Genomic DNA, 12242 nt, shown 5'->3' with positions numbered 1-12242 from the left:
CACATAGACATGGTTGACTGTGCATGTAGCTAAGCTCAGTCTCCAGACCCTGGGGATATAGAGCTGATACCACATGACCTGAAGTCCCCCCCGCCCCGCCACCGAAATCACACTGTTAGACTCTCTTCGTGGCCCAAGGTCCCTGGGTAAAGACCAGACCTCCTTTAGGGCAAGGTTAAATTCTTTACTACATTCTTAGAAGCAGGATGACCATGAGAATAATGATAATGATGATGACAACAGTAATTGCAATAAAACATGAGGAAAGAAGAAAGAGATGCCATTATAGGAAGACCACATGCATCTTGCCTTTTTGGATGTTTCCCCCCTCCAACCTCCCCCCCCCCAAGAAATTAATGATTGTTATTTTATAAAAGACTTGGTGGAGGAGGTACAGGCTTTAAAGGGCAGTGGACCTTTAAATGGTTGGCATTTTCCAGTGATTGATTGTGATTTTATGGCCTTTTCTTTTTCCATTAAATTCAGAATGAATGATCATCTTTTAAAAGCTCATCAACCCTATATTAAAAACAGCTTTACATTCTTTCGTGTTTAGACTTAAATGGACAGAAGAAAAAATATGAGTTAAAGACAATTTGACACATGACTTTTGGATTTCTATATCTTTAGCAAAGGGAGTCACAATCAAAGAAGCAAGTCTCAAACAGTTTAGAAATGGGTTTCTTTCATTTAGACAAGATTCATGTATTTGTAGTAAATAATATTGTTCTTCATTGATAATGGGACCCATGATGAAAGTAGTTTCCTTAGTGATTATAGAGTGGGAGATTATAATTTTGCTGAATTTATTCCATTGATTATTTACTGTGGTTGGATTACTTATGTGGACCTTATGTTGAGTGAATTGCAAGTGTACGGATTGTGAGAAACCCATTAGTAAGTGAAGGAAGAATTAAATGCCAGTAAGGTTGAATCTGGTGAGGGCAAATGAACTGTTCTGCTGTATATAAACCAAGGTTAGAATTTGGGTACAAAATAAATTAATCTAAGAGCACTGGTCTGAACCTCTAAAATAGATTAATGCGACTGCTCTCACCAGCAGAACAAATTAATCTTTAATAGTGGATAGTCAAGGGGAGGGGGAGGGGTAAGATGTGACAGGGTGAGAGAGTGGCATGGACATATATACACTACCAAATGTAAAATAGATAGCTAGTGGGAAGCAGCCACATAGCACAGGGAGATCAGCTCGGTGCTTTGTGAACACCTAGAGGGGTGGGTTAGGGAGGGTGGGAGGGAGGGAGACGCAAGAGGGAAGAGATATGGGAATATATGTATATGTATAACTGATTCACTTTGTTATAAAGCAGAAACTAACACACCATTGTAAAGCAATTATACTCCAATAAAGATGTTAAAAAAATATGTGGATGGACTGACTTAAACAACAGAAATAAAAATAAATAAATAGTGGATAGTCAAGAAAATAAATAGAATAGTGTCAGTGGTTTTAAGTTGAAGGCGGGGGAACCAGGATGCAGTTAAGACCTTCAGGAATTCATGTTGGCAGAAGTCATTATAAGCACAGCAGGCACAAACCCTCACCCAAAGCAGATTCATAAACCTCTTTTCAAATAATGAAAAACAGGATCAGTTCTGGTGTGCCCTGTCAGCAAACGAACCCCTCTAAAGACAAACCCTCTCTCTTCCCCCCCAAAAAGCGGGGGAAATGAAGTATTTCAGTGATGAGTGATGATGGCACTTGTGGTGCTGAATAATCCCAGTGACTGCAGGTAGCAACTCCCAGCGTCGCACAGGGATGGGGTCGCCCCCGAAGCTGTGTTCAACAGGGCTGATTCACTGCGTGCCCCTTTGGCCTCCTGTGTGACCCCGATATTCAAGCCAATGAAAGTTTACAGTGTGATTTTTAAATGCTTAGCCAGTTCTTCAGGTGAGGACATTTTGCCATTTGGAACAGTTTTCAGGTGTTGCCATCACGTTTGAAAAGAGGTACGTACTACCTACCCTTCCATTGTTCTCACGTATCTAATCTTTGTTGGATCTAGAAATTCTTCTTATAGAGCCTGGTGACTCTAGTTCACAATACTGGATTGTATGTTTGAAAGTTGGGAAGAGAGTAGATCTTAAAAGTGTTCATCGTAAGAAAAAAATTGTAACTCTTTGTGGTGATGGGTGTTAACTAGACTTACCGTCATGATTATTTCGCAGTATATACATATATTGAATCATTGCGTCGTACTCCTGAAACTAGTATAATGCTATATGTCAATTACATCTCAATTTTTAAAAAAAAGAAATTCTTCTTTCTCCACCCAATCACTACTTGCCTGATTGCCATGTCATCTGTTGAATGTCAGGCTTTTTGGAAGAAGCGTCAGGTAGCTATGTAAAACGTGTGCGAGGTGACTTAATTTGCCGTCGTTTGGCAGTGAGGCTCAGGACCAGGAGCGGATGGGCCCTGTGAATGTGCAGTTTTAGGAAATGACTAGTGCATTGATTGGGGTGACAAAGAGGAGTCGCTGACCCCCATGGATCCCAGCCTTCAGAACCCTCCCCTGCTGTTTCTCTTCACCCCAGTCGGTACTCCGTGTAAGGGGTGGGTGGTATTTTTCTGGCAAGTAGGTAGAGCTTCCAGCGTTCTGCTGGGTGCCCTTATTCGGAGCTTGCATGATCTACACAATCACTGTGGTTGGTGGCACCATTCACTGAGCTGCGGTTTTAAGCATTTCTTTGGAAAGTCCTTTTGTCAGGAAATACTTCTAATCAAAGGGCTACCGCATAATATCCATTTATCTTGTTTATCTTTTCCAATGACTTGAAATGCTTGAAAGAACACGAGTGCAGTTTAATCATGCACAGAGCAGCGACTTGCAGTGATACCCTGCTTTCTCCTTTTCCCCCTTTCCGTTGGACCCACCTTCCTTAAAGCAGAGCAGGGTCATGACTGAGTGTAACGGATGAACCACTTCACTTTGAGCGACCAGGGAAGGGTCCCAGACGCCTGCCTATGGAGTTAATTACAAAACGCGCGTCCATCTGCCGCCTCTGGCGCAGACCCCAGCAGGCAGGAGGGGGTCGCAGCTGAAAGCCACGGGGCCCAGGAGGGATCCGGGACAAGAGCTCGGAGAGAGTGTGGCCACTGCGAGGCCATGCCCTGTGCCAGCGCCACACGGCCAAAACTCCAGAGCGAGGAGGGACCTTTGTGTTCTCATGATGCTGCCAGGTCCCTTCAGAAGTGTACTTTGGCTTCTTTCTCTCTTAGGAGTCTCTCTGTAAATCAGGTGGCCGCATGTCATGTAAAGTCAGGTTTCCAGGGTCACTGGAAATGTTTCTTTTCTTTCTGTTGCTTCTTTGCTCGCTTCTGTATGTGTGTGCGCGCGCGCATGCCTCCCTGACCCCTCCACCGCCAGCATCCTAGGCTCCGCTCTTCCCCAAGTGCTTCTCCTTTTCCCTAACTCCCCCAGGTAGCCTAATGTTCCGGTGCTGAAAGGAGAACCTCTAGAACCTTCCTCCATGGTAGCTGGAGCCAGTTGATACTTTGTACAATTCCACCCTCCCCCATTGATACACAAAGATTCTCGTGTTGCCTCTCTCTGCTACTTCACTTTAATGCCTCAGTTGTATGAATTAATTGCTTCATACACACATTTCTTTACTTTGCAAACCTTTGCCGGGCACCTCCTGTGTATTAAGCACCATGCTAGGAAGACAAAGAGGAGTTGGATCCTTGCAACCAAGTAGGGGTGACAAGTGTGCACATGGATTATCTCGCATGCTTTTTAACTATATAAATGATACTTTGCAAGTTTTCTTCTTCAGCCTGCTTATTGTGCCCAACATGAGATTTCTGAGATTTGTCCATGTTGATACAGGAGGCTCTAGTTTATTCATTTTTATTGCATTCCTGTGCAGTAACATTTTAAAAAATGTGTATAGTCATCCTTATTATAATTCATGAATACATTAGAAACCGACATGGATCTCTTTAGTAAGACATCTAGATTCCCATGGGCATCTGCTTTCCACTCATTAGAAAATCCTCCGTTATTAGAGAATGGTAAAAAAGGCCAATATCTTAGTGTCATTGTGACAAGTCTTCACCTCATAGGAAACCTGAAAGGGTCGCTGGGCCTCCCAGGTCCTGAGACTATACTGTCTTAGCAGACCTGCCCACACTCAAGTGTCTTCTGGAATTCCTTATAAATTTCAGTGGGCACCTGGGCAACAGAACATTCTATTACTCTACTGGCTTTTAAGGTGCAGTTCCAGGGTTAAATAATTGTGCCCAAACTTAACATTTGCAAACTGTCCAGGCTTATCTTCCAAAAATAGTGTATTACTCACTTTACCAGCTCTCCTTGCCAAGTAAAGGACCCCAAAGGATTAAGTGTTAACTGCAAAGAAGTTAGGCGAGGCTGCTCTGCTCTCCCCAAATCAAGTTTTTTGGAATCCCAAGAGAATGCAAGTACTGCAAATGCAGGGCAATAGTCTTTCCCGAAAAAAAGCAATAACATTCTTATGTATTAATATACTATAATACACTTATCCTCTCTTCTGCTGATACTCACTTAGGCTGTCTTTATTCACAGACAACATGATTGTCTATGTAGAAAATCCAATAGAGTGTACAAAAAAGTTACTAGAACTAATAAGTGAGTTCAGCAAGCTTGCAGGATGCAAGGTAAATATTTAAAAATCTATTGTATTTCTATATACTAGCAGCAAACAATGAAAAATTGAAATAAATGTACACCAGTCACAATAACATAAATATTAAATATTGAATACTTAGGAATAAATCTGACAGGAGATGTGTAATATTTGTACACTGAAGACCACAAAATGTTGCTTAAACCAGACTTAGATGGGTGTAGAGATATACCGTTTTCATGGGTGAGAAGATTCATTATTGTTAAGATGTCAGTTCTCTCCAAATTGATCTATAGATTTAATGCAGTCTCAGTGAGAACCCAGCAGGTTTTTATTGGTAGGCATTTACAAGCTAAATAATTCTAAAATTATTAAGGAAATTTAAAGGACCTAGAATAGTTTTGAAAAAGATTAATAAATTTGGCTGATTAACATTACCTGATTTTAGGACTTCTTATAAAAATCTATACTTATCAAGACTGTGGTATTGGTGTAAGGACAGACACATAAACAGATCAATGACTCAGCCATTCCACTCCTAGGTATTTACCCAAAATAAATGGAAGCATATTTCATACAAAGACTTGTACGTGATGTTTCAGCAACTTTATCTGTAATAGCCCCAAACTGGGAATAACTCAAATTTCCATCAACAGGTGGATGGGTAAACAAATTGTGATACTTCTCTAAAGTGGAATGCCACTTGGCAGTAAAAAAGAAATGAACTATTAATACATGCAACAGTATCACTGAACCTCAAAATAATTATGCTGAGCTAAAGAAGCCAGACTAAAAAGTATATAGTGTTACAATTCTGTTTATAGAAAACTCAAGAAAAATGCAAACTAATCTATAGTGACAGAAAACGGATCAGTGTTTTCCTGGGGTAGGAGGAATAGGGGGAAGAGGGAAGGATTGCCAAGGGAAATGAAGAAACTGCTGGAGGTATTGGATAGGTCCATTATGTTCACTGTACAGATGGTATGCTCATAGTAATTTTATACTTTAAATATGTCTAATTTATGGCATAACAATTATATTTTAATAAAGCTGTTTACAGAAAAGTCCCTGGAATCCTTTTAGTGTTGGGAGCTTCTATCCCAACCATTCTACTGAAACTTCTCTCCTCCAGGACACAGTGGCCCCTTTCTTGCCTAATCCAATAGCTTGTCTTTGACTGACTCAACCTCTCATCAGCAAGTCCTTCTGTTGGCTTTAACTGCACACTTTCTTCACAATATTGTAAATCAACTATACTTCAATTACAAAAATTTTTAAATAAAGTAAAACAGCACACTTTCTTGAGTTCTCCCCTATCTCATCGGTTCCTCTTTTTTTTTTTTTTTTATAAATTTATTTATTTATTTATTTATTTATTTATTTATGGCTGTGTTGGATCTTCGTTTCTGTGCGACGGCTTTCTCTAGTTGTGGCAAGCGGGGGCCACTCTTCATCGCGGTGCGCGGGCCTCTCACTGTCGCGGCCTCTCCCGCTGCGGAGCACAGGCTCCAGACGCGCAGGCTCAGTAGTTGTGGCTCACGGGCTTAGTTGCTCCGCGGCATGTGGGATCTACCCAGACCAGGGCTCGAACCCGTGTCCCCTGCATTGGCAGGCAGACTCTCAACCACTGCGCCACCGGGGAAGCCCGGTTCTTCTTTTTAAGGTGTCCTTTGCTGGCTCCAACTCTTTTGCCAGATCTCACTTGTTAGAGGGCCTCTTGCCTTGGTTTTGGCCTTTTCTTCCTCTCTATCTACACTTTCCTCCAAAGTTTTCTCATCTGGTTTTGTGATTCCAAGTATTGTCATCTTGTGCCGTTCAATAGAATTTTCCGAGATGATGGAAAAATCCTATATCTGCATTGTCCAATATGGTAGCCACTAGATGTATATGGTTATTGAGTATTTGAAATGTGGCTACTGTGACCAAGGAAGTAAATTTTAATTTTTATTTATTTTAATTAGTTTAAATTGAAATAGCCACATGTGGTTAGGGGCTGCTGTATTGAATAGCCTGGGTCTAGATCATTGTGTTTACAAACTATGGGTGGTAACCATTAAGTGGTCTTGACCTGTATTTTTTTCAAAATATGAAATAGAATAGAAAATATCATACATGTAGTATAAGTTATGTTTTTACATAAAAACTTTTGTTTCCTTCTTGCATCTCTGTGTACTAGGTTGCTATAACCATGGATAGATCGCATAGAGATTTTTAGGGTTTTTTGTTTGTTTTTGTTTTTAGGTGAAAGCCACTGATCTAGATGCTGGTGATGCCCATATTTATGTCTTCAGCCATGAGCTGAGACCTGAAGTTACATTTATCTGACTTCTTGACATTTACCCTCAGGTACCTACTAGGCAACTCAAGTCTGTAAACTTGTTGTTTTTTCCCTCCAGTTATCCCCCGTCTCAGTAATCATCACCGCCCTTCTGCCAGTGTTCTGCTGAGGATCAGCGACCTTAATTTCCTTTTTTCCTGTTCCTGCTCCCTGCACCTGCTCCCACTTTCAGTCCGGCAGCAAGGTCTAGGCTCTGCCTCTGAAATGGATCTCCGATCTACCCATTTATTTCCATTTTGGCTTCCATGGACTTACTCTAAGCCACTGGCATCCCTTGCCTGGACCATTGCAACAGCTCCAAACTGATCTCTCTTTCACTCTTGTCTTCATAAAACTCATTCTCCACATAGCAGCCAAAGGGGATCTTTTAAAACCCTAAACCAGACGATGTTGCTTCTCTACTTAAAGCCTCCAGTGGTCTTCCATTACACCGAGGATACTCCCTCGTGGCCTCCCTGTGGCCTACAAGGCCCTGGTGAGCTAGCCCTCGCACCTCCAGCGTGGCGCCTATCATGCTCACCTTGGCCTTTCTGCACCAGGAACACCCATGTCCTTGCTTGTTTCTCTGCAATGACTCTGCACACGTGCCATGACCCAGACCCCCAGATCTTCTTCAAGCTGGCTCTCTTTATTAATTCAAGTTTCAACTCAGAAGTCATTTCTTCAAAGGGGCAGTCCTTCTTTGGCTAAATTAGTGTCCCCAACCCAAGTCCGAGTGATCTGTTTTGGAAGTGAGTGACATATGTTGTTACTTTTATAAAGTATTTTTGAGTAATATAAGCCAAGACTCATCAGTCAGTATTTTTGATTAGAGATCCTTGAATCTTCTTTGAGAATCATCTGTGATCAACGGAATCTTTCTGTACAAGTGGTGTTATCAAGTTTCTCTCTGAAGAATCAATATTGGTCTTGCTATTTTTTAACTTAGCTGAGCATCTCATTATGCAAATTTATTGAATGGTTTAAAATATGTACAATACAGTTATAGACATATAAATTGCATTAATATAAAACTTAAAATTAGAGTTTTTCATTAATGTCAATATATCATAAATATAAGATGCATTATTTAAACTTCTTAATCACTGAGATTTATGTACAGCATGACCAATTTTTGGAGAAAATTTGAATTTGACTTAAATTACCAAATCGCTTTTCTCTTGAAGAAGAAACGTCTGTAGCTTAGGGTACATTATTCCTTATGTGATTTTAGTCTTTATTTTTATAATGGTCTTTATGAAAAATGTTATTAAAATAGTGCAGAAATATGACCAGAGTTAAGATAAATGGTAAGGTTTGTGATTTTGACCTTTGCTTCAAAAAAATAAAAAGAAAGGAAAGGAAAACTACACTCCAGTGCTGAAATTTTCACAGCAGTCATTTGAGTAAGAGATTGCAAAAACAATGAAAGTAAAACTGTATGCTCAGTATCCTATGTATTGTTTAAACCACATGGTAAAGGGGGCAACAAGAAATGCATTTAACTTTACAAAATGAAAATTTAATATAAGTGGGGAAAATATAAGTGGGGAAATTTGACATTATTTCATCCTAGAAAGTTCTTAAATTAGATAAAAGTAGTGTTCAGAAAACTAAAATAGGGTGTCATTTTACCTCCCGTGTATTCCATTGTGTCCAAGTTCAGAAACAGTGGTGATTAAAATGTTTATGTCCTTTGACCTACTACTGGATAGCTCTCCAAAGGGAATAATCCAAATTGCAGAGAGAGATTTATACACAAAGATGTTAATTGTGGCATTATTTATAATTTTGAAAAGCCAGGAACCAACCAAATATCCAGTGATAGAGGAATTAAGCAGACTGTAGAACATCCATATAATAAAGGACCGTATAACCATTAAAATTAATTTTTAAAAAGACTAATGTTGTGGGAAAAAGCCTTGGCATAATGCTAAGTGAAAAAAAGATATATTTATACAGTATGATCTTAATTAGGTAAAAATAATTTCCATAGAAGAAAATATGTTAATAGTGGTTCATTCTGAAGAGTAATTGTTGCTGGTTTGTATTTTCTAGGTTTTCTAGAAAAAGCACATGTTACTTTTATAATAGCAAAAAGATTATTAAAAAAAGAAATCGTGGTGGCTAATAAAATACTAACTATTTAAGCATATTGTGTTTTAGAGCTGGAGAGAAGCACAGGGACCATTTAGTCTGGGTGCTATGCCTAGGGGTTGTAATTGGTAGGCGAGATTGTCTGAGAGCTGTTTTTCAGAGGCCGTAACAGAGAGGAAGGCTTCTTAGTGTTTTTGCTCTGGGATGCCCCTACTGTGTGCAGTTCTGTCGTGCACTGGCTGTCCTTTGCTGATCAGAAAGTCTGACTGGCTGTCAGCTTTGCTTCAACAAATATAAAAAAGGAGGACAAAGTAATTGTTATCTAATAAATGTGACATTTGGTAGGCAAAAACTTTAATACATGAGGCAACAATGAAAGATTGCTGAGGGTTTAAAGTGGGAAGCATTCTAGGTTGTCCTTTAATCTTTGGGTTTTCATCCATGAATAGTCACGACATCATTTTAGTGGGTCTCCCCCAGCATTACCTTTTAAATGAAATTAGAACAGAATAGGAACGATAGGGTGCATGGCATATAGTAAGTATTCATTCTTTAAATTCTTACTTCAGGTATGTTTTTGTATGTACTGGGCTGTAAATGTAAACGTGTCTGTTTTTCTTTTCAAACTGTGATTTGTAGCCAAATAAAGTCAAGAGACTCTTACTGTGATCTAGACCAGTGGTTCTCAGTAATATTCTGAGACCAGAAGCATAGGTGTCACCTGGGAGCTAGTTAGAAATGCAAATTCTCAGGCCGCACCCCAGACCTACTGAGTCAGTAACTCTGGGAGTGGGCCCAGCACTCTTTGGTTTATATAATAAGGTCCCCCCACAACTGGTGATTCTGATGTGCACTCAAATTTGAAGACCACTGGTCTAGCCTTGCTATTTCAGGTGTGGTCCAGAGACTAACGCTGGCATCACTTGGCAGCCAGTTGGAAATGCAAAATCTTCAGCCCCAACCAGACCTACTCATTCAGAATCTACATGCTCCCCAGGTGATTTGTATGCACGGATTAAAGATTTAGTAAAGGTTGGGAGGAATTGATCTAAACCACATAGGCCTTCAGGGGCCAAGTGGTTAATGTCAGTGAGTAAAGGCAGCTTGGTTTTCTCTCTAAAGAGTACAACAGTGAGAAGGCAGGATGGTGTGAAGGTTAAGCATCTTCATTTGTTTAAAAATGTCCTATATTGTACCAGTTGAGTTAACACACCCAACTAAGCTCATCAACTAAGGTTAACTGCAGTTGACATCAGTGACTTCAAGCAGATTTTAAACCCAAATTTTAATAGCATGACCCCCTCATATAACTTCTTCTGATCTCTTAGGAATTTATCAAGGAGCTGCTCTCCCGGGTAAGAGGCATGAGGAAACTGAGCCCCCCGCAGAAGAAGACTGTATAATTCCGGACCAGGTGGAACTCTCCTGGAGACCCATGAAGGGATTTCGACTTCACGAAGACTTTTATTAAAGAATAGTTGTCCTTATGAGCAACTTTTTTGGGGGTAGGGAGGGGTGGTATCTATTAGACATTTATTCAAGAACATTACTTTTTTTTGGTTGTTTTTAAAGGTTTTGTTGGTGTGATATTTTAATAGCAAAGACATCACCACTCTGGTTTCAGCCCAACCAGGGATTAACAAACCAGGCAGACACGCAGGGCTGGGCTGGGCCAGGCATCTTCTTGGAGAAACCAGATGTTTAGGGCCTAACTATACAGGGATGATGGTTTTCTTAGGCTTTTTTCTTAAGTTGTACATTTGACTCAGAGGTTGAATTTCTCGTGCTTGTATATATCTTCAGGCAACTAAGTTAACATGTTGATGTGAGTTTTATTTCACATTGATGGAATAAACTTGTGGTTGTCCTTTCATTGGAGGTCACGGCACGTATGTTTTCAAGAGGCCACTAGGTATTCTTTGTGTGAGTGCTGGAGACCTACAACATTCACTTTATGCACCAAAGTGAAAGAATTCAGTGTATCCGTTATTTTAATGAGCTACACTACAACAATGTGGAGTTGGTCAAGGGCTTAATTTATGGACTTTGTATTATTTTGTTAATCGGATGCTTTGCCAGGTTATGTACTTATTGCCTCATTTGTGGTATTATTCAAGTTTCCTGAACCCTTTCTTTGAATGTTTATTCAGATTTCTAGAGAAATGCCCATGCTACCTGAGTGGTGTTTTGCAGTGGAACAAGGAAGCGCCGTGTAGCAATTCATTCTCTGCTTTCAACCAAATACTATGTATTATTCTCTCTCCATGAAAGCAGGTCATAAGGAAGTGAGCAGATTAAGTTTCTTCCTCCTTAGAAGTAGATCTGGTCACTTCGGTGCCCGGGCAGCATCAGACCAGGGTGTAAAAGGGAGAAAGCCTCACCTCCTCTCAAGAAAGTGGATACAGGAGCATTTGCTGGTTTGGAAGCGTGGTGGAGATTTCATTTCTGGCTTCTCTCAGTGGCGTACGGTGAGGACTCTGGCCCTAACTGTGCACCCTGATCCCTTTGCTTGGAGCGGAACCTGGGATGCCTACCCTGTCCCTCTCAGTTCTATACCAGCTCCTTGGAGAAGGATCAAAATGCAGATGGATGTGGGCGGGGTCAAAGGTCAGAGGAGAAACTCTTGCTTTCCTCCAGGAGGTCCCCACTGCCTCCCCACAGAAACCACCCATACTGTAAGGTGTCACTAGGTGGCTCTGTCAGAGGACAGGGGTCAGGCATTTTATATCAAGGGTGCTCAGAACATATTTTATTTTTTAAAAGAACTATGTTTGTGAATTTTACGTACACTGGCAAGCTTTTGAAAATGTATTTAATTTTGTAATGTTTACCAATGATTTATTTACAAGCTATTTACGCAAATAAATGAAGCTGCTTACAATTCTGCTTACGTGTTTGCCTTGGAAAAAACAACATTGACGTGATGATTTCACTTTGTCAGATGCTCTGCAGACAAGGGTACCAAGCACCTCTCTCTAGCTTTTCATTTTCAGGTCTTTGGTCATTTGATCCTAGACCTCACCTGAGGTGTCTCCAGATCAGGCAGTGAAAGCAAAGGGACCGGGACACATTCCCGGCTTGAGAAGGAAACAGGAAGTGACTCTGTGCCCTTGGCCCTGCCTGCCTCTCTCAGGCCATGCCCCTTGCGTTTCACTAAAACTCCCTTTTGCCCATCTGGTGTAAATCCTCAAGATTT

The 12242-nt window shown here is 40.6% G+C and overlaps 1 protein-coding gene across 1 annotated transcript in view; it reads left to right on the top strand.

Moving 5' to 3' along the window:
• PPP1R14C (protein phosphatase 1 regulatory inhibitor subunit 14C) overlaps positions 1-11931 on the top strand; it is an 88296-nt gene extending 76365 nt beyond the window's left edge. The window contains exon 4 of the mRNA XM_036871998.1: positions 10375-11931. Coding sequence (XP_036727893.1) covers positions 10375-10449 — 75 coding nt within the window. The 3' untranslated portion in view covers positions 10450-11931. The remainder of the gene's footprint in view (positions 1-10374) is intronic.
• The last annotated feature ends 311 nt before the right edge of the window (positions 11932-12242 follow it).

This window comes from Balaenoptera musculus, chromosome 12 (genome assembly GCF_009873245.2).
Source record: "Balaenoptera musculus isolate JJ_BM4_2016_0621 chromosome 12, mBalMus1.pri.v3, whole genome shotgun sequence".
NCBI lineage: Eukaryota > Metazoa > Chordata > Mammalia > Artiodactyla > Balaenopteridae > Balaenoptera > Balaenoptera musculus.
The sequence above is the reverse complement of the archived record's forward strand: the minus strand, read 5'-3'. Positions and strand labels throughout refer to the sequence as shown.